We start from the raw sequence: 22,505 nt of genomic DNA on the forward strand, positions 1-22,505 counted from the left end.
TTATTATTATCATCATCATTATCATTAGTACCAACAACTCCTGGAGGTAGAGAATATGAAAGTTGGGTTATGAAAAGTCAGTGAAAGCATTTAGAGAAAAACCCTTAAGGACCCCAAAAGCCATGTCGAAGAGTCAAGTAACAAAAAGATAAAGAATGAACGTGTGGCTTCCTTGTGTTTATAAGCCACTAGTAGGTGATTAATGGAATGTTTGTAGACATTTTTTGCTTGTCCATTGGCAGAAATATAATTTCGAGTACATGCACTTTAGTTTTTTTAAAGCGGAGAAAAAGACCCTGCATCCCGGGAAGAAGGGCGCTCCGGCACGCTCATGTGCTCCACGGTTGCCACCTTTAGGACCGCAGTGAGGTCCCTCCCCTGACCATGCATCAGGGTCTCTGATTGTCCTTCCCTCTGCTCCACAGATAACTGTGTCCAGAGGACCCCGAGGCCATCGGTGGAGAATGTACACCACAACCCTCCCACCATTGAACTGTTGCACCGTTCCAGGTCACCCATCACGACAAACCACCGGCCTTCTCCCGACCCCGAGCAGCGGCCCCTCCGGTCCCCCCTGGACAACATGATCCGCCGCCTCTCCCCGGCCGAGAGGGCCCAGGGACCGAGGCTCCACCAGGAGAACAACCACCAGGAGTCCTACCCCCTGTCAGTGTCTCCCATGGAGAATAATCACTGCCCGCCATCCTCCGAGCCCCACCAGAAGCCCGCCAGCCCCCGGCAGGAGAGCACACGGGTGATCCAGCTGATGCCCAGTCCCATCATGCACCCTCTGATTCTGAACCCCCGGCACTCCGTGGATTTCAAGCAGTCCCGGCTCTCCGAGGACGGGCTGCACCGGGAAGGGAAACCCATCAACCTCTCCCATCGGGAAGACCTGGCGTACATGAACCACATCATGGTCTCCGTCTCCCCGCCCGAGGAGCACGCCATGCCCATCGGGAGGATAGCAGGTACGTGGGCGCCGCCCTGGTGGCACTCCAGCCTCGGGCTTGCTCGGAGCCTCACACTGTCCCGATTAGGCGCCCTCCGAGGCTCTGGGAGGCCAAGTGGAGGCGTCTGCCTGTGGGACGCGAAATCCTTAAGGGGCTAGTTAATGAGCCACGGGGCTGGAGGAGGTAGGAGCCCCGGAAGTGTTAAGGAACAAATGTCCTCTGTCCAGCTTACAAGGAGAGTCACATCAGAATCGCGGCTGAGCGAAAAAACATTTGAAATCAGAGGTTTATGAGCGCGTTAATGGCCCTGTCCTGACGTTTCCAGCGGCTAATTAACGAGCAGGCACAGCACGAAGAACCTTTGTCTCAGATTCAGGCTTGTAATTTCCATCCTCTGGGCAGCAACTCCACGTAGCCTTCACCTTGGGAGGGGGTAGGAGAGAAAAGCAGGATTAGGGTGTTGGAGGTGCTGCTGTGTCATTTGGACAGAGGAAACCACTCCCGAATTCTTTCCCTTCTATGCTGACAAGCCCAAATGTACTCCCCTAAGACGAGAAACCAGTGGAAACCAGTGAAAAAAATCACCACATTGTATATTTGCTAGCTCGCCCATAATTTACGTGAAGTCATTCTCCAGGAGCTTATAATCCTCTAACCTCTTGGCAAAGTTAACTGTTTTCCTAGAGCTTCTCTCCGTTCACGAGACACTTTTGGAGCACGGGCTGTGCACAGATAAATGCACTGGGAAGTAGGGGACACGGAGCTGATATAACACTTACTATTTCCTCAAGGGATTTAAATTTTACTAGGAGAGACAGATGTGAAAACCACTAAGCTCCAAGGCAGAAGGAAATAAGCCTTCTGCCCCGTCCAGTCAATGCACAAGCATTTATTGAGTACTTACTGTATGCGAGGATAATTCAGTGCCATGGAAGCAGCGCAGAGAGAAGGGGTATTTTGCCTGGAGGAACTGAGGAAGGGCGGTAGCTCGATGCTGAAGGTGATTATGGGTCCAGTAATGGGAGGGAGACACGGAGACAGGAGAGAGGTCAGAACCGTTCAGGGAAAGGTGAGACGTGCCCCTTCCTCCTTGGGCTGATGCCGCAGGAGTGAGGTCCAGCTGAAGCTCGGGATGGAGCAGTGCTCGCGACACCATGACAACACGGGTCCTAAGGCTGCTTTACTTCTGCCTTGACTCGTCCCTTTTTTATTTAAGTCATTTGTTTCCAAATTCTTCTCTGGTCCCAAGGGCACCTCCAATGTCACCTCAATTTTATCAGTATAAATAATTTACATAAGGAATGTTGAATCAAGACAATCAAATGGCCAAGAACTATGACGTGTTTCAAAAACGCTATGAAAAATGAAATGATGTATGCTTGGAATGTGATCCAAAAGCATCCCACAGGGTTGGGAGCGAGGAACGGGTGAGGTGTACGTAAAATAGGGTTAGTCACAAGCTGATGGCTGTATGGCTGGGTGTTGGGTGCACCGGGGTTTACATTATTGTTCCGTCTACTTTTACAGAAAGATTTTTTAATAATGGAAAAAAGAGAAACTATGAAAAGAAAGGACGGGGATAAGGTAGCAAAGAGCTTATTTGGCAAAGCGTGTGAATTTCCCCAGGTAATTGGAGAAAGAGGAAGGGGTCAGTATATTCCTGTGAATGATATAAATGACCTGTCTTGGCCTTTGTAGGCTTTCCTTCTTGTCTGTATACGCCCTGCTTGTCTTGTTTCTCGCATGGTCTGTGCAACAGTTCTGGACATTTTGTGGATACACTTTCTACTTGTTTATAATCCTCAGGATAGCTCTTCGAGGTAGGCTATCATTGCTCTGTTCATTTTATGTGGAAGCGCCGTTTACAGGGGAAACCACAGAGGAAACTGAACGGCAGAGCAGCAGGGGTCACACAGGGGCTGACGGGTGAGGCTGCAGGACAGCCCTTGCCGCGCCGTTGGCCACTGTCCCCTGGGCTGCCCTTGCTACCCCTGCGTTCCTCATCATGACCTGTCTCGTCCACCTCCTCCGTGACGCTGTCTTTGCCACAGACTTCTTAGGAATCCAAGATAAGCCCCACGTATCAAGTTAAATTGTTCAGGCTTAGAGCTGTTTTTCCCTTGTTTAGGAGGTCTGGAAATTTTTTAATACGGCTCTCTTAAAAATTGTGCTCCTCTATTGGTATATTCAAAAGTTCCATAATCTCCATATGTCTGTATTCACTAGTTTAACCAGATCCAGGATTAGCTAATGTAACCCAAAGGCACTGTTTTTCTCAAGGGTGAAACGAGAGGGAAGTCTGTGATCTAACATGTGGTCTTGATCCTGTGACCCTCTGAGCAGTGCTCATGACAGTTCCAGGCTTCTTTGTTTCTCATCTGGGGCGTCCCTGTCTCTCCACTCCAGCCCTTTGGAGTCTTTTTGGACTACTCAGATCCTCGTGGAATTGATTCTTCATTTACTGGAAGTCGAATTCATTGGGTGACTCATATATGTACAATGTAAAGTTCTGTCATTACTGGACAGCCATAAAAGTCCTTCAGATCTCTATAAAGCAGCTTTTAGATGGGAAAACGTAGCTTTTCAAATGGGCCCAGAGGGCACTGAAGGTGCTGCTGTGTGTCACACTGACAAACACCATCGTTGGAGGATGTGGATAAGAACACTACTTAGGCATGTGGATCAAAAAGTAAATCACGTATCATTTGCTCCGGTACTCCTGGGTGTGTGCCTTTGGACACCTGTGTTTGCAGCACTGTTCTGCATTCATGGGGGTGGAGTGTTCCAGGAGATGTAAGACACAGTCTTTGTCGTGAAAGAGCTGACGACAGTGGGCTGGAAGTGCAGCTTGTGGTGTCTTCCAGGGGCTCCGGTTAAGTGCTGTAGGAGGCTGCAGTAGAGGTGTCAGGAAGGCTTCCTGGAGGGGCTGGCTTTTAGCTGGGCTTAGATGAATGCTTAGAATATGGACAAGTGGAGGTTAAAGAAAAAGAGGTCATTCCAGATGGAGAAAACCCCAAAACAACGTAAGGCCTAGTATATTTGTTCTATTTCAGATAGAAAGGTAAACTCAAGAATCCAGGTTCATTAAAAAAAATCCACCATATTTTAGCAATTCTTTCTTTTCTTCACACTTTAATATCTATGAAATTGGGAGGCATCATACAATTAAGAGATCCCATGCAAAGCTGATAGTTCACTTAGGTATTTACCTGGTGGAAAAACTAAAATATTCAATAAAAGAAATCCAGGAGGTAGTTGACAGTTTAAATACAAACCACAAATTAGATCAATTGAAATAGAAACATATAGCTTATTTTGAAAGGTGTTGCTTGTTTTTCAAAGAATAAGAAGGACCGTTACTGAGTTTAACAAGTTGGAATGGCTGGCATTTGTGGGAGAGAGTTTAACATACGACAGAGTGAGAGAAGATTCCTGGGTTCTGTTTTTTTATTGAACAGCCAGTGGTATGTGCAACACTGAGCAAGTTGCTTCTTTCTGTGCTGTTTTCTATTTATTGTCCTCAGGAAAGGATTGCTTGGTGGCAGGGGGGATGGGGGAGCATCTGTCACCTCCTAACATTTTCTCAGCCCACAAACGTTTTTTACTGGCCTGTGTCTCGCCAACCTGTTTCATAGCCAACGAGTGGTACTGGCAGTGAGCGCCGTAAATTGAAGAAGGGTAGCCCAGGTGATGCTGTGTTTTCAGTATATATTGAAAATCATTCTTAGAACTTGGTGATTTCAGAGCTAGAAGGGTCTTTTACAGACCCATCTTTCACAGATGAAGACACGTCTGGTGTTCGGCCTCCAGCTTCAACCACTGTTCTTTCCAGCACACTTGTTTCCTTGGGACCGGGGACTGGAAATGCAGGCCTGTGGGCCAAATCAGCCACCGCCTGTTTTTGTAAATCAAATTTCACTGGCACACGGCCACACCCACTTACTCAGTATTGTCTGTGGCTGCTTTGGCAGGGTGGAGGAGTTGCAGCAGAGATTGGACTAAAATATTTACTGATTGATTGGCCTTTCACAGAAAAAGTCCGCTGCTCCCTGTTCTACGCAACTGTCTGCTTGTATGTTCAGGATGCTTTGGAATCACAGGTGTAGAAAACGCCATCCCTGCTCTCAAGGAATGACTCGCACCTCAGAGAATGAGGCATGCCTAAGACATGTGGAGGGAACAGTGGCAAGTGATGTAGGGAAGGAGCTAAGTTCTAGATGGCAGGCTGATGGCTGAGTAGCCCAGAGTAGTTACAATAACATCATTAACATAAGTAAAATATAGCTGAGGAAAATAAAGTGTAGCTCTGCATACTTGAACTAGGTAAAGATTATTCATTCAAAAATTAACACGTATCTCTATGTGCCAGGCATTTTTCTAGGTGATAGGGTGCAGCCTCTCTAAATGCCAAATGTTGTGTCTTTGCTGGCATAAGGCAATAATCCCTCTTACTTTATGCCATCAGACAAACTAAGCTCCCTGCTTTGGCTTTAACTATAGACAGCTCAGTTTTAAAAGAAAAAAACTGAAGTCATTTTGGCTTTCTCTTAAACTTCTTCAATTCCATTAAAACCTGAGTTACCAGACTTCCTATCTATCTGCGTGTCCCTTCCTTGGACTTAATCCAAAACTCTGCTAAAGGGAGCAAGGTTCATTGGGAACCTGGTTTACAATCCATTTGCAGCCGTTCATCTGCTCCGCAGAAGTGGGGACTTTAAGAGGGCTGTACAGATTTGGTTGTTCAAAGTCCATGCACCATCCAAAAAGAGAGTATTTCTTTTCTTGTGCTCATCTCACAACTTTTGCCGAAGTCTCTTGATTTTCTTTGCAAACGTGAACTACTTCACGGTCTGTGAGGCTATCATTGGTGAGTTGCTCTTAAAGCAGATAAGACAGAGAGTCCCACACCCCACCCCCCAGACCCTGTACCCTTCACTTGCAACCCTCTGATGACACTTGGCCTGGCAATCTTTCAGATCCTTAAAGAGACTTAAAAAAAATATGTGTATTCTCCCTCAGGGTTACATTTTTAATAGAAACAAAAGGATTCTCATCAAGGAGACACTGAGTCTCCTGTATCACTTATCTGTCACCTGGCTAGTGCACTGTACTCTCCTGATTTGGCTTTATTGACTGGATGAGTTCTGTGTGCACAGAAATTCAATCCTGGGAGCCTCTGATCTGACATCAGATGAAGGCACCTAAGCCTGAGACTCCAGGGCCAGCAGCTAGGGGCTCATCCTCAGGGCTCCCAGGCCGGGGGAAGTCACACTGCACCCTGCCCTCTTGTTTCCATCTCTGCTTCTTCCCCAGTGGTATCTGGTGGTGACATTGTTTCCAATGAGGCACGTGGACTTTTATTTTCTTGTATAAATGAGCCTTGGGAACAGCCCTGAAGGGAAGAAGACATCATAAAAGAGAAGCCTAAATGGACTGTGTGAAAGTGATGGAGGGCAGTGTCATCCCCAGGCCTTTGCAGTAAGGTGTGGTGGTGTGCATGCGTGTGTGCGCCTCTGCACACACACACGCGTGTAAATATTGTGTTTGGGAAAAAGGACAGGATCGTGGGATGTCTGCATAAGCCCATGGGGCTCGGGGTTTTAGTACGAGCTGGCAGAGCTGTGTCCTCCCGTGCTATCTCAGGCAGAGAACCCTCTATGGCTCCCGGCCCAGGGCCTTCATCCACAGCCGGTGGGAGGGTTCCTGGGGTAGCACTGTGGGCCTGTGGGAAAGCATGGGCTCTGGAGTCAACAAGATTAGAATCTAGCCCTTGTCTCCCAAGCAGAGGTATTTAAGGTCCCTGAAGCCTGGTTTCCTTATCCATAATAATGATAATACTAATACTCATTTCTGGGCACTAAAGAGACAACAGGCAAACATTAGCACGAGCAGGTTAATGTCTAAGGGTTAGTTCGTGTCCCTCCTCTGCGCCCTTTCTCTGTGCTCTGCTCCAGGGCTGCAGAGAGGATACGGCCAGCACCACTGCCCACCGGAGCGGGTGCAGGGCCTTAACCCAGAAGGCCTGCGTCTGGGCATTTGTTCTAAGTGATGTTGGCCTGAAAAGTGCACCCCTTCAGGGAACCCTAGTTTCCTTATTTCCTTGGAGATGAACTTCTTCACTCCCTCTCACCTCCTGTGAGGCTTTGCCCGCTGCCTGTATTTGGAGGAGATGGAGGAGACCCTTGGAGAGGACAGAGTCCTTCACCCCGACGGGAACATCCCAAGGTGCCAGACTTCTCACACTCTGGCTGAGTCACTGCACTTTATTTTTCATTGTGAGCCACTGAGAAATCAAGAAGAGAAGGAAAGTTTCAGGGCAGCTTTTTTAAAAGATAAAACAGTCCCAGCACGGTAACTGGGTAGAAAATAATAGAAGGGGATTGAGGAGACTGGAAATTCCAGTGTGTTTAAGGGCGTGCATTTCTGTAACAGCGTCCCTATGTCCCAGCAGTCCCTGGCTGCAAATTCCCAGGCAGCCTCCACGCCTGAGGGAGGAGGGGTACGTCTTACTGGGTTTTAGCGGGGGGCTTGATCTCTGCGTTTCCCAGCCTCACCCCACACCTCCTGCAACCAAAGGTGAGAAGGTTCAGCGGTGTTTGTTTGCAGCTGCGCTCCCTCTGCCCCGATGAAGCCAGGAGGCGTAGACCTGTAGGCTCTGCCTCAGCCTCTCCCTCTCCCAGCTTGCTGCTGTGTACATATGTCTTCTGTTTCCCTAAGCCACAGCAAAGCACAAGCAAGCACCCATTGTAAACACACCTCTGCGTATCAACACAGGGTTGGCTGCACTGGATTGATCAGCCTTCTGCTTCTAGGTAATGGCTGATCTAGAATTGAGGAGGAAAACAAAACAAAAAAACAAAAAAAAACTGCAGATAGATAGCCCCCCTGCGCGTTGTAAAACCCGTGCTTCCATAAGCAGGGTTTCTCAAGCTGGGCGCTCTTGATATTTGGGCCAAATAATTCTTCGTTGCCGGGAAGGAGTTCTTTTGTGCATTATAAGATTTTTAGCAGCGTCCCTGGCCTCTACTCACTGGATGCTAATAGCATCCTGCACCCCAGCTGTGACAAGCAAAATTGTCACAAACACTGTAGAATACCACCTAGGAGGCAAGATTGCCCCTAGTTTAGAACCATTGCTATAAAGCAGAGAAGCAACTTTTTATTTTGGGTGTTACTGACCCATTGTGTTGCTGAACCTGAAATAAATGTATTAGTTTTTCATAATAAATTTAAAGCAATGAAACAGGAACGCTAGGCCTCTCCTTGTTGGTGATTATATCCACAGAACTCCAGTTTACAGACCTTCATTTAAAATTCCATTTGGGCAGTTAAAACAACATAAAATGACTTTCTTAGATGGCTTTCCCGAAATTTGAATTTCGGGAAATTCAAATAACTTGTCAATAAACTCGACTTGCCCACTCAGCTCTTTTAAACATCAGTTTTGTCTAGCATGGTTTTCTAGGTTTTGTTTTTTTCCTTTAGAAACCATGTTGGTTATGTGTGAATTGCCCATCTTTTTACAGTCTCTGCTCAATAAGCTTGTACAATGAGTCTCTGGTAAGAGACTGGCGTGGGAGGGAAAATATTTCTCCCTAACCACAGGAAGGGATATTTTTTTTTTTTTAACAATGCCTTTTAACTGTGGATGCCCAGGGTACCTCACCCAGCAGGAAAGAGAGAGAGCTCTCTTTCTGCAATTGGAAAATAGCACTTCACTCGAGCTAAACCCTTTCATGAGCTTCCTCTCATGGAAGAGACAATCCAAATCATGAACATTTGTTTAAAATTCCCACATGCCTTGACAGAGAAGGCCCTTTAGTTTAAGAGACATGCATCTAAAATCAGTGAAGACCTTGTGATATAAGATATTTTTCACACGCATGTTCAAGTGTTTTGTAATGGGATGAACTTTTGGTGCATTTTATTATATAGTATTAAGCATTTTTATCAATGCTCAGGAAACATTGTATCTGTGCAGACACGGATGGATTTTGACAAAGCTGAAAATCTGCTGGTGGGTCATGGCAACAGCCTCCAGAGGACCTAGGAACTAAAAAGGATCCGCCTTTTATTTAACTAAAATCTTAAAAAACAAAAATAACTCAGATGGCTTGAACTTCGATTGTAAAAAAAAAGAAGAAAAAAAAAAGTTGCGTGGTCAGGCAGCTTTTTTTTTTTTTTTATCATCTGGCATAATTTTCAACTAAAGAAACAAAAGAATCAATAGTGTTATAAAAAAGCCACTTATACTCTGAGCTTGAAACAACTACTTTATGCCACAAAATTCCTGTTGCTACCTCTGTTAGTGACTGAGTAATTCAATATGTCTTGAATGTCAATATATTTTTATTACTCAGCTAAAGTTGGCTTCGCTGGATTAAATGTCATTTAAAAATGATCAATTGGCCCCTTGTTTGGGGTTATTTTCACATTGATGAAAAGGAAAAGTTTGCAAGATACAAGTGTTCCGGCAACTCATAGGTAAAGTCTGTTCTTTGGTAAGCCCTGCCCTTCATTTACCAACCAAACAAACACAGATCACATTCTAGATTTTTTTCAGTAAATGATTTACGACATAAAGGTCTCAGTTCGATGCCTCTGAAGAACCAGCATGGTAGGTACCCAGCACTGGTTAAGCCCTTACTTTGAGAAACGGTAAAATGGTTTTAAATGGAAACCATTTTTTAAGTGCGAACCAACGGAAAATGGTTCGCACTTCACCATTTTATGAGACACAGAATGCCCAAAGCAGTAAAAGAGAAGCCACAGAAACAATGAAAGTGAAAATCCCTCAGCAGGTGGTGTTAAGACAACATTCACTTTACGTTTTAGCTCCAGGAAGTCTCAGAGGTGAGGGACTGCCAATATATTGCTCACCTTCCGGTGGGCAGAAGTTCCTTCTATCAAACTGCGAAAGACAACCAGATCAGTTTTTTTAATTATTAAATTGCGTTCAAATGATTCACTCTAGAGAATCACACTGCCAATCCAGATGCATCCAAAAGGTGCCATGAAGCCTCTTGGCGGTAAAAATGATTGTAACCCTGTCAGGAAACATGGAGAAGCTGTTACACCTTTGTTCCTCCTAGTAGACTGGCATTTTGTGTGATAATATTTGGTTTTGCCAGATGGTTTCTACTTGGAAGAGCTTGTGGGAAATTAAAATGCATCTGCCATTTGATAGTAAGACAAAAACTGGACAATTAAACCGCATCTCAGTTCTCTATTTTTCCACCTGTACTAAAAACGATGTAAGACAAGGAGGTGGCAGAGAGGGAGAAAGACACTGCCTACTTGACTGCTTTGCCTACAGTCGCCCTCTTACAAGTGCCTTAAAAATGAGCTCGATTATTCTCAGTCTGCGTTGGTGTGTGGCACTCACCTCTCAAGGTACTTCCTGATGCTGGGATTGGGCCCCTTGCTGTCTCCCTGCTCCTCAGTGCCCCCTTCTGGCAACCAAGAGGGCAGCGGCAGGCAGGGGTGGTAATAGAATCTCTGGTCAGCTTCTCTTAGCGTAGGGTTGAAACTCCAGGAGTCATCCTTCTAAGAAGGACACCACGGGTCCTTTTCTGAAACAGAAGAAACCACACATCACATTAATTTCTAGACACAGATCAGTCGGGGGAAAAAAGGATACAGTAAGGGGTACTGAAGATGTATGGTCATTTTAAGTTTCATGGTAGTTCCTTAAAAGATTAAGCCTCCTGGAAAATGCCACATTTTATGCCAGTTCCTTCTGCTGTTCAGAGAGAAAGCTGGATTGCACGAAGGACACACTCAGAGTTAAAGCTTGCTTGGAAAAGTCCTTGACTAATAGATACCTGTTAACCCGCTTCTCTGAGAATAGACATCTCAGCGGGACATGCAGCACAGCACGGGCTCCAGACTCCGACATGTGTCACTCGCGAGCTGTGCCTTGGAGCCAATGACCAAGCCCGCTAAGCCCCAGCTTCCTTGGCCATAAAATAGGAATAGCAACAGCGCTGGCCTCCATCAGGTGCCCTAAGGGTCAGAGGCAAGCCGGCTGGTAGAACGCACAGCCCGGTGCCTGCAAATAGCACCCAGTAATCGCTGTTGTTATTGTTTTCCTTACTTTCTCTTCACTCACATCATCACTCGTACAGTAATCCCGGAGAGAGTCGACGTTGTCATTCCCCTTTCGTAAAGGAGGAAACGGAACCTCAGGGAGATTTAAGAAACTTGCCCAAGGTGACCTGACTCGATTGCTCTTGTAAATATGTGCCAGAGGAGGGTGTGTTGCTTTCTCTGGGAGGTGAATGTTTGGCTCGCTCTGAGATAGTCCAGGTTGGGATTGGACATTCCCCACCCAGGTGTGCCAGGCCTCACCCAACATAAGGAAGTAAGGAAATCGGCACCTTGCGGTGCGGGAGCCCCAGAGTTCAAATCCCAGTGACCTCGGGCATGAGAGGATCAGAAAGGATGCAGTGTGTCAAGTGAGGATTAGAAATAATGCTTGCAAAGTGCAGAGCACGTACATACACGGTGTTCAACAAAATTAAGCGTTTACGACCAGCCATGCTGGCTCGTGCTCATCAAAGCTCCCAGAAGCAACAGTGCACACCTGGGGGTCTCTTATTCTCATCTGGAGGCCAGTCCTGCATCAACTAGACTTCGAAAGTCCGCATCTGCTCCCATCCACCTGTCACCGCTGTGATAGGGGCCACGCCACACCCGGTTCTGGCGCTAATCCAGAAAGCACTAGAACAGGGCAAAGGTGTGCAGCCTGCATCGCATCTTTCAATCCGCCAGCCCACAGCCTAAAGTCAAGACCTAGCCCAGCGCCTGGCCTGTACAAAGAAAGATCTGTTGCCTGACCAAGTGATCCAACATCAGTTTTGCACATGGAGAAAGGGATTTTCTGCACTGGGTTCCTTTCTACACTGATTGATTCCATTATAATAAAACAATTTTTAAAACCTCCAAAGTAGCTATAACGAGACTATCTGTATTCTTTCTGAAGACCATGCTGGCCATGGTTCCCACAGTCACAGTGGGAAAGAGGAACGTGGGTTTTCTTCTCCCACAGCTTTTCACGCATCGTGCTGCTTTTTCTGCCATTTTTCAGCCGACCTGAATCGTCACGTCTTCATCCGTCGAGTGTCACCCTCCAAAGTAACCTTAGCCCACCATGGACACCACATCGCTCTCTCTGAACCCGAGCACTCTCTGCCCTTTTACCTGCCAGCCTGTCTTCAGCCCCTTTTCAGAACCAATTCATCTGCAGTTAGAGCTTGTTCTGTCCCTCGTGTGGGCTCTGCTCAAGTTCAGGTCATTGGTCATGACCGTGGACCAGTCCCTTCCTCTCTCTGGGTCTCTGTGTCCTCATCTGATGGGGGGAAGTTCTGGGCCCAGACCGTCCTGAAGGCCTCCACGGGTCAAAGGTCGCCATCTCGCAGGTCTCTCCGTGCCTTGCTCTCCTCGCTATAAGACGAGGCTGCGTCTTTGTTTTAGTTTTGGCCGCGTGGCTTGCGGGACCTTATTTCCCCAACCAGGGATCAAACCCAGGCCCTCAGCAGTGAAAGTAAGTGCGGCATCCTAACCCCTGGACCGCCAGGGAATTCCCAAAACGAGGAAGTTAGACAGTCCATCCAAAGTAGGCAAAAGCGGTGACTCGATTATTTTCTGATTCTTGCTCTTAGTACTTCAACAAGCAACCTTGTCAACAGTGTTTTCTTGCCCTTTTCCTCTGTAGACTGTAGACTGCTTTGGGATTACGTCTATCAGTTGCTTTCTGACAGCCGGTACGAAAACTTCATCCGATGGGAGGACAAAGAATCCAAAATATTCCGGATAGTGGATCCCAATGGACTGGCTCGACTCTGGGGAAACCATAAGGTAAAAGGGCATCAGATGTTCGTTCTGTAAAGTAGGGCCAAGATCTAGTCTTCATCCCTGGGTTGGAGGGTAATTGCCTGTCTTCTGCTTCCTGTCTGCCCGTAATCATTTAGTTTATTCCTCACTGGACAAACAATTAGTTGCAAAGGGGAGGAAATAATTAAAGATGCCCCTTTCCATTTGTTCCTTGTGCCAGGTGCCAGTTAAGTCTCCCAGTCTGATAGGCCTCATTACGAGTAACCGTCAACTCCCCTGCCTCGGCCTGGTCCTGCCACCCACGCCATCGTTAGGTTCCGGGTACCAGGGATGTGCTGTGGCACTTTGTGACTCACAAGGGGGCTTTGGGAAGTGTCGCCTCTGTTCCGCTGGGTTAGAAACTTCCATGGTCGCAAAAGGCCAGTTCTACATGGAAAATGCTTATCCTCTGACTTTAAAGCATCTCCTTGAAAAGCAAACAGTGCAAGAAGTCTGATTGCCCCTGCAGTTTTCCACCTTGGGAAGAGGGAATCGAATTTAAAAGATAAAGTCTTTTATAGTTAGGAAAACCATTAAAGCGCATAGATGTAAAAAGTGGGTAAAACAACCTTGACGTCCACTGATGGATGAATGGATAAAGAAACCATGCTATATACACACAATGGAATATTCTTCAGCCTTAAGAAAAAAAAAAAAGGAGATTCTGCAGCGTGTGGCAACATGGATGAACCTTGAAGACTTGATGCTGAGCGAAATAAGCCAGTCACAGAAAGACGAATACTGCCTGATTCCACTTACTCAAAGTTAGATCTAAAATAAGCAAATTCGTCGAGTCCAGGAGTGGACTGGTGTTGCCAGGGGTAGGGGAGAGCGGGGAGATGGGGAGTTGCTAATCAAGGGGCATAAAGTTTCCATTAAACAAGATGAGTAAGTTCTAGAGACCTGTTGCGGGACACTGTACCTGTAGTTAACCCTGTATTAAGTGCTGTACTATGCACTTAAAAATTTAAGAGGGTAGATCTCATGGTCAGTGTTCTTATCACAGTAAAATAAAGTAAAATGAACAGAGCAAAGAGTTCCCCTGCCAAAAAAAAAAAAAAAAGAAAAGAAAATTAAGATAAATCTGTATTCCTACTTAAAAAAAAAAAAAGAGTCAGCAAGATCCAGGCCTGACCACAGACAGGTAGCCGTGGGGCAGAGGTGGCAAGGCACCAGGAAGGCCCGACTCCAGATCCGCCGAAGGAGAGGCAGGCCACAGGGGAGACGCCGCTGGGCTCTGCCCTGGCTGCAGCCTTGGAGGAGGGCCTGCCAGAGGCTGTCGTGACCAAATATGGCCAGACCCCACTGACACCCTCCACCCTGTGAGTCACTGAGAAAAATCGCTCTGCAGCTCGCACAGGGTGCCCTCACCCCAGGGCTCGGAACCACTGTACTCTTGCTTCCAGGACAGGAATTTAAACAAAAAAAAAATCTCTTCCTTCAAAATGACAAACCAGAAACACAAGCTTGAGAAAGGTCACTGTCAAAATAAAAAAAATTTTTTTAAAAAAAGGAAAAAAGGAAGAGAAATTCTCTGTGGGTCAGAAGGTGAAGGATGTCCCCCAGAGAGGGGGACGCGCAGGAAATTCCTCGGGCGCAGCAGAGCGCAGGCCTGGGAGAGGAAGTCGGGGAGGCCGCTGCGGGACGCGCTTTGTTAGCCAGACTCACCTTAGGAGAGACCTCAGCGAGGACGTCTGTGGAAAAGCCCAGGGGTGGGCGTGGCAGGGAGCAGATTAGCAGGTGGCTTTCCCGACTGGCGGGGCCACAGAAGCAGCTGAAGAGCTGGATCTGAATAGCTCCTGCGGCGTCTTTTCTGAGGTTCATTTCATTGTGTCTTTGTGCTTTTTTTCTCTCTTCCGCCTTTGAACAAACAGAACAGAACAAACATGACCTATGAGAAAATGTCCAGAGCCCTGCGCCACTACTACAAACTAAACATTATCAGGAAGGAGCCAGGACAAAGGCTTTTGTTCAGGTAGCACTTCCTTTTTCTCCTTTCCTTCTTCTGGGAGGATATTGTTTTCTTCAAATAAGAGGGAGGAGGGAGGCTGTTAAGATCTCTACCTGCCTGTCTGATCCTCAAAGCCGTCACGTGCTACACATGCTACACATTCGATACCAGGTGGTGGTTTGTTAGAATTTAAGGGGAAAAAAAAATTTTTTTTTCCACTTATGTCTAACCTAAAGACAAAACTAAATAAACACAATCTGACTCACCTTTCAAATAATGCAATGATCAAACAGTATTATCTGGCATTTATATCTATGGTAGTTAAAGGGAGCAATCAGAGGAACCAATGGCAAAGGAACTAAACAAACCTAGACCTCCAGGTTGCCAAGCCTGGACCAGTGTTTGTCCTGGCCTGTTAGTGAATCATGAAATAGATTTAATGAGTCTAATTTTTTTTAGTGAAATAGAACAGAATTGAATAGGAAAGGATAGAGTTGAAAATATCAGACTGTATGACATGAATTAAGAGTGACTGTTGATTCATGAAAACTGTGATTCGGGGGTGGGGTGGGGGTGTGTGTGTGTGTGTGTGTGTGTGTGTGTGTGTGTGTGTGTATGATGTAAAATATATTTATGACAATGCATTGTAAAAGTCTGAAAGCTGCTGCAGTAGACATTCCTCTTTCCAGAATTCCTCCCAGCTAATGAGTTCCAACCATTTAACCTACCACATAGATTGTGATTCCTAGGCAAGAGAGGAGAAACAATTAGAAGAGGAAAAAGAAGGGATCTAAAGGACCAATCAGGAGAGGTAGACATAGCCCTCTGACACTGGTGGTAATTGACGTGGTGAGACCAAGTGAAGCTTGGGAGAAGGTGGGATTGACAAACACGACCTCAGGTTCTGTGTTTTGGCAGGTGGGACAGAGGAGAGTTACAGATGGGGCTAGAGATGTGGATTTCGGTAGAAAATGACAAAATGACACTGTGTATGAGCAGACGAGCTCACTGGGATAAGTACTTATTGGAAAGAGCAGAGAACCTGGGCCTTAGCATTGGGAAGGTGTGGTAACGTAGGAGCAGTAAAAAAAACAATTGCGATCTTCAAAAGAAACAGAGAAGGCTTTTCAAGAGCTGGAAACAGAGTAGAACAAAGTGGAAAAAGAACCTCCTTTCTCCGGCTCTGCTGATGCCTTCTTTTCATCCTTCACCCTAAACTTAGTCCTTGGCTTCTGTTCTTCCCACTCTATACTTTTTCCCTGGATTGATGGATCCCGTTACACAGCTTCAGTTATCCCCTCCATGAATGGGCTCTGAAATCTCTACATGCAGCTCTAAAATCTCCCTGAAATTCCAAATCTTAATTTCCAAGAGCTTCTTACAGGACATGTCCACTGAAATATCACATTAGTATCTCAGACGTGAAATGTTCAAGACAGGCCTTCTTCCCACACTGGAAATCTACCCACCCCCAGATTTCATGTTACATCAGCAGTGGTATCACCGTTGTTTAAGGAACCAAACTTGACACTAGCGTTATCTTTGACTCTTCTTACCTCTGAGTCATCACTGTGCTGGACAGTCCATTGGCCCTTCAGCACCATTCCCACTCCAGTCTTATGTTGCAGGGGCTAGAAGCCTGGGAACCACATTTCCCAAGATTTCTTACCAGCAGGCTCCAGGTTGGAATCTACCAATGGCAAGTACTCTCACGAGACCTGGAAGATGAAAGCAAGGCAGAAGCATTATTATGGCTTCCCTGGCAGCGGAGGCTGATGTCTATCTAGACTTCATGACTGACACCTAGATTAATTCAGCAATCTCTGCCTCTGGTCCATTCTCCTGCCTCCCAAATTCATAATACACACTGCCAGCTGCCCTCCAACACTAATAGGGTTCCCTATGCCAGAAATGTGTATCACTTTAACTTTTGCTTTTTTAACATATATAATACCCCCCAGGTCTACCTCAAGTCTACTACCCTTTATGAGACCTTCTTCAACTGCTCAGACACGCACAGATACCTTCTTCCATCATCTGTTGGGTTTCCTTGGCCCTAAACCACATCGTGATTTACACTTTTAATAGTTGTATATATGAAGTCCTTCTCCCCAACAAGTAGGTCATAAGCTCCTAGAAGGTAGAGGGTTATATTTTATATACATAGTTCTGTTTTATACCTTATGGAGGCTTTTGATAAATGTTTCTGGGCAAGCCTGGTGTGGAATATCAGAAACTTAATATGGAAAAGCCGTCAAAAGAGGATAGGGGTAGTTCGGAGGGCCAAATATAGCACATCTGTGGACTCGGCCTGGAGGGGATTATTAGTGACTTCAGATGTTGAGGGAGAAGTGTTAGCTCCAGGATAAAAGTGGAAGACAGGCTGCAGATGCTACGGAACAGACTGCTTGAAAAAAATCAGCAATAATGGGCAGAAAAGAAAAGTAGTCGTAGGGGGAAGGTTCACAGGCTTCCAACAGTGATTGCAACAAGATAAAAGGAAAGAAGAGTGCTATTTGTGAGGAGAGGTTAGTCATTTTTGAGGAAATGAATGTCGGAAGCCAAACTCGCCCCAAAATGAAGGCTTCTCGGTATACAACCCAGTGTGTAATCAAGTGAAGTGTTAAACTGGAGGGACTCTTGGAGATTTCGGTATGGATGATGAGACAGAGCTCAGACAGTAAGTAGGGCTCAGATAGTGGAAGGAGTCAAGAGGGTTCCAAATAAGGGCAAAGCTAAAGGTTTGGAGGATGGCATGAACTGTGATTTATATAAAAGGAAGTGGCGAGACTGGAGTAAAGGGTTCATGCTAGTAAACAGTGGAAAACAAGAGTTTCCGGGTTGAGATGACAGAGGGGCCCGAGGGGCAGACCAAAGAGTGGATCCTTGACTTGATAAGTGGTCGTCACAGGATTTTTTTTTGGCCATGCCACAAGGCATGTGGGATCTTAGTTCCCCAACCAGGGATCAAACCCATACCCCCTGCATTGGAAGTGCGGAGTCTTAACCACTGGACCGCCAGCGAAGTCCCTCATCATAGGCTTTTGAACATGAAGTGATGAGAGAAAATGTATGTTTTAAAGACAGGTCATGTGGTACCGAGCAGAGGGAGGGAACGGTGTGTAGGCTGTGGAAAGGGCCCTCCCACCATAAGGACAGAACGTTTGCAGGCAGGCACCCTTCCTGAACCATGTAAATCATGGTCACAACATGGCACTGATGTAATTTCCAAATGAACCCAGCGACGAAGAAGATGAGGCTTGCTGTATGCACCTAGCTGCAAAGGAAGACAGAATAAAGGGGATGAATGGCTAGCATTTGGGGTGGAGCAGTGCTAACATTGAAAAAGATTCTTTCTTTTGGCCTTTCTAACTTCCAGAAGCTCCACCATCTTGCCCTATTCCCCAGATTTTCCATCTAGCATTTCATCGTATCCTTCGCATTAGATTCAAGTTTTGAATACCATTCCTTGGGCTCACAGTCTGGGATGGAAACGGATATACAGCGCTCACGGGTCTTTGTAAAATCTAACCCTCTGAGAATCAGAAATGCAGGTACGTGCGCTGTCCCAGGGCCCCCTCGCACGGTCATGCAGGAATGCATCACACAGCTCCATCTTCTTCAGAGTCATCCTAGACTTCTGTTTATCATTATTTTGCTAACTTTCAGGCAGTCAGAGGAAGGGGTAACTTTTTCTATATTGTGCTAAGTTAGCATTATGACCAGGTTCAGTAGCTCTCCAGCTATGTGAAGGCGATGGGAAGTCTCTTTTTAGAGTTCAAGGTGAAGACAACTTTAGGAAATTGTAACCTCTTCACGCCACCATTTCCTCTTCCAAAGGTTTATGAAAACCCCGGATGAAATCATGAGTGGCCGAACAGACCGTCTGGAGCATCTTGAGTCCCAGGAGCTGGATGAACAAATATACCAAGAAGATGAGTGTTGAAGGAACCAGCCCCCGGGGCTCAGCGGGCCGGTAGCCAAGGGCGCCCTGCCCGCCAGGATGGCTGGGGCGTGATGGAGCGGAAGGGAAGAGACCCGGACGTGGCAGTGACACTTCTCTCACCCAGCGTGAGGGACCCCGGAGCACCTTAGACAAACCACTCAGCAAAAGCGGCGCTGGAATTCTGGCCAAGGGCACCAGCCTGGGACTCATGTTCACGGTTCCTTCTCGTTTGGAATCTCTGTCTGTAATTCCTCCCCCACCCCGTTCCACCTATTGTTAAGTTTCATGGTGTTTTTGTTTTTGTTCTTTTTTAAGACCATGCAGTTTGACTTTTCATCATTCACATAGGGGAAGACATCGAGGTTGTTTTCCTATGGAAATATATATCTATTATATATATATATATTTTTTGCAAATCTCACAAAGTGCAGAAGCCCAACTGGTCAGGAGAGAGAACACTTGCAAAAGGGTTCAGGTTCCTCTTGATCCTGCCACGTGGATCAAGTTTGTTCCTGTTGCTGTTGGGTCTTGGCTGGAAAAAAAAAAAGAAAAAAAAAAAGATGCTTTTAAAAAAGATAAAGTGAAAAGGAGAGCTCTCTTCTTCTCTCTCTGGCTCTCTTTCCTTCCCTGCCCCGTCCCGTCCTCCCTCCTCGCCTGCTGTTGAACTTCAGGTGCCTTTCAGCAGAGTTCAGCCTCTTTGGAGAGTCTCGGGAATTGTTGGCACCTAAACGGAATCAGTGGTCTGGGTGCTTTATAGCCGGCACCACAGAAATCAAACCCACACCCCAGCATTTGGCTACTTATCGGAGGGAGGCCAAAACATCACGGAGGCTGCTGCCTTCCGGAAAGGTGAATGCTAGTCCGGCAGGCTTCCCCTGACACAGCTGTGAGAACCGCGGGGCTTGGTGGTTCCACAGAACGTAAGATAAGCCTGGAAGGCTGTCCAGGTTATTTGGAAGCCCCAGCATCTTGGGATTAGTTTGCAAGTGCTGCGAAGTGGGAAAAAAATGAAAAAAAACCACACAGGCCTGATGGTCCAGGTGACAGATCTTCTGCAGTGGGGTATGAATTATTCCAAAGTAGGTTGTGGAGGGTCATCTCTGCTCCATCCCAAAGGCCATCGTGCCGTCAGTTTCATACCCTCACCTAAAATTTTTTCAATTCCCAGCCTTTTTTTTTTTTTTTTTTTTTTTTTTTAAAGCTTCCTGGTCCCCGCAGGACACAGGGCATTTGAGAGGGAGGATCCCGGAGTGCGTAGTCTCAGTTGTTACTGGTGTTTGCCACGCCTGGGCAGACGGGAAATTCCTCAGATACCTTACTTTTCCCCTCTTCTTTCCTAGCTGTGTTTCCGAATGGACCCATGTGTGGCTCTTTTTCACCTCAAAATAAGGTCAATAGTATCTTATAAAGTGAGGAAGGTGCCACCCCTTAGTACTTTTGATGATAACATATTTTTAGAAAGCTGTTGCAGTTTTGTGGGGGGGGGGGGTTCCTTTTCAATAGCCGTCTAAATCAACTCTTCCAATACAGGCTCGGAATCCAATATTAGGAGTAGAGTCTTCTTTTACTCACGAAGATTAGGCCCCCCTTGCAGGGCACCCCGTCCTTGTTTCTCTCCGCTTCCTCTGCTTAGTTGGGTGAGCATGTCGTGGTCCCTCGGGTACGTGTCTGCACTATCGCCAGAACTTCCATGTGAAGCCACCAGATGCCCAGGCGTGTCCTCAGGCCATTTCCGAGTGAGGCAGGCAGGCGAGGGGGTTGTGGTCACACGGGCAGCAGGCATTCTCCACCCCTCCCCCAGCCCCAGCCTCACTGACGAGGACACCAGCCTGCGGGGAGGGAGGGACAAATAGGCTGACTATCGCTCAAGGACACTGGAAACGCTCCTGCCTCTCATCCGACCACAGATAGATGCGCAGGGGTGGCCGGCCTCCTCCCACCCTCACACACGCCCCCCACTCTACCTTCCGGAAGGTCGGGTTTGCGGTGAGGTCAGGGACCTTCTATGTGTCCCCTGATGAAGGGTTTGGGTTCAGTCTGCTCGAACGGGGATGAAATCCAGCTGGATCCCAGCATGCTACAGATGTCTTTCAAGAGCGTTCTATAGCACACAGTGATAATCTTCCAGCCTCTGAGATGACTGATGTGGGCTCTCAAATGGAGAGATTAAGCCAAATACCTGGTGTGTTGTGAAGCCACTGAGTTGCAGGGCTGGAGAGAAAGGGTGGATCTTCACTGAGGCTCTCTGTGTGTGACGTAAAACCAGAGACCCGGGCACGATGTCGCTCTTCCCTAAGAAAAATTAGAGCATCTCATTCCGTTCACCCAGGTTTAAGGACTCCGGCTCTTATTGTCCAAAGAATCTTACAGTTGAATCAGGGAGGGGAAATTCCCCTTTGCCCCCCGGATTTCTGTATTTAAAGCAATATCCTGTAAGAGTCTGTAAGACTTAGGCTGACACCTTCAGCCACTTGAAGAAACAGAAGGTGTCAATTCCAATGTAGTCTCTACGGTCCATCCAGATATTACTGTTACTGGTTTTCTGTTCACTCCCTTAACGGCAAAGGTTCTTCTCATTGGTTCTTTGAGAGCATACCTGAGCGACGCTGATACCAGGGATACAGCATTTACACACTGCAGACCCGAAAGATTTCAGGTTCAATTTAGGCAACCTTGATGGAGCACCTGCTAGACACCCCGAGAGATTCCCAAGAATCGGGCACAATCCTTGCCCTCCGAGAGCGTATCTCCTACCTGCAGAATCTATCTAGCATGAAATTTCTCACTTCAACACTAAGCACTAGGGGTGACGAAAATTTCACCTGGGACCAAACTAAAAGTACGTCCATGATCTGAATAGTTGGCCTTTCCCTGCTGCCGTCGTGGGAGGTCTTGGCTTTTGCAAAATGAGAAACCGGGAAAGGAAACCGCAGAAGAATGCCACAGGGGAGCGGACTTGCCTCCAGCTGGGTCCGAGGCAGACAGACTCGCGTGTACCTTGAAATTCCCTAGCATCTACTCTTCCCTGCACCTTGAGGTAACCAGGGTGCTTCCTCTCCTTCAGAAGAAAGCAGTGGCAATTGGCTGGACGGGCTACGTGGAAGTAACGTTATCTCTAAGATCTTTCTGTCCCGAGGCAGCTTTGTCTTGCCTAAGGTAGCATCACCGATGTTCCAAATCCTTTGGTTGGGGGGCGGGGGGGGCGGGGGTATCCCCACTGGAAAAGAGGAGTGACAACTGATGGATTTTTTCTCTTTTCAGCAGTATGTTTGGAACCCACCCCACCCCACCCCCCGGCTCCATCATCTTCTTACACTAAAACCTTGTCCAAGTGCGAATGTAGATTTAGCGGAAACTTAAATGGCTTTGACGGGATGTACCTAAATGCCTAAGTAACCACACCTCCTCCGCCATTCACTGCCTAGGATCCAGCTCTGAATACATGTCTGAAACATTAGCTCCCCTTTTGAAGAAGGGAAATGTGAGTATCACAGAGGTCCTGTGACTTGTCCTAGGAGCAGACAGCATGCCAGGGACAGAATTAGGATTGGGATCCAGCCGGGCCATACCCCCATCTGACCCATTCCCACCCAGGAAGCTGAAGATAAAAATTGGGGGAAATACACAAAGAACAAAAGGCAAGTTTCTTTGCCCAAGCATTCGGTGCTAGTTTTCACCCACTCAGCCTGTTCCTCTTCTGAGCAGTAATGAAGGGAGTGATCCAAGGAGCCAGGGGGGTGACAATGGTCCCTGCCTGCCTAAAAACCACAGAAGACTAACC

General features: G+C 46.9%; 1 protein-coding gene across 5 annotated transcripts in view; it reads left to right on the top strand.

The window, feature by feature from the left end:
- ETV6 (ETS variant transcription factor 6) overlaps positions 1-22,029 on the top strand; it is a 241,133-nt gene extending 219,104 nt beyond the window's left edge. For 4 of the 5 annotated variants that reach the window (XM_082348853.1, XM_082348852.1, XM_082348851.1 and 1 more), the window contains 4 exons: positions 426-971; positions 12,670-12,812; positions 14,702-14,802; positions 18,619-22,029. In XM_082348853.1, coding sequence (XP_082204979.1) covers positions 426-971; positions 12,670-12,812; positions 14,702-14,802; positions 18,619-18,724 — 896 coding nt within the window. In that variant the 3' untranslated portion in view covers positions 18,725-22,029. The remainder of the gene's footprint in view (positions 1-425; positions 972-12,669; positions 12,813-14,701; positions 14,803-18,618) is intronic. The other variant, XM_082348855.1, reaches the window with a different exon arrangement.
- The last annotated feature ends 476 nt before the right edge of the window (positions 22,030-22,505 follow it).

This window comes from Balaenoptera borealis (assembly GCF_965194805.1).
Source record: "Balaenoptera borealis genome assembly, chromosome: 13".
Lineage (NCBI taxonomy): Eukaryota > Metazoa > Chordata > Mammalia > Artiodactyla > Balaenopteridae > Balaenoptera > Balaenoptera borealis.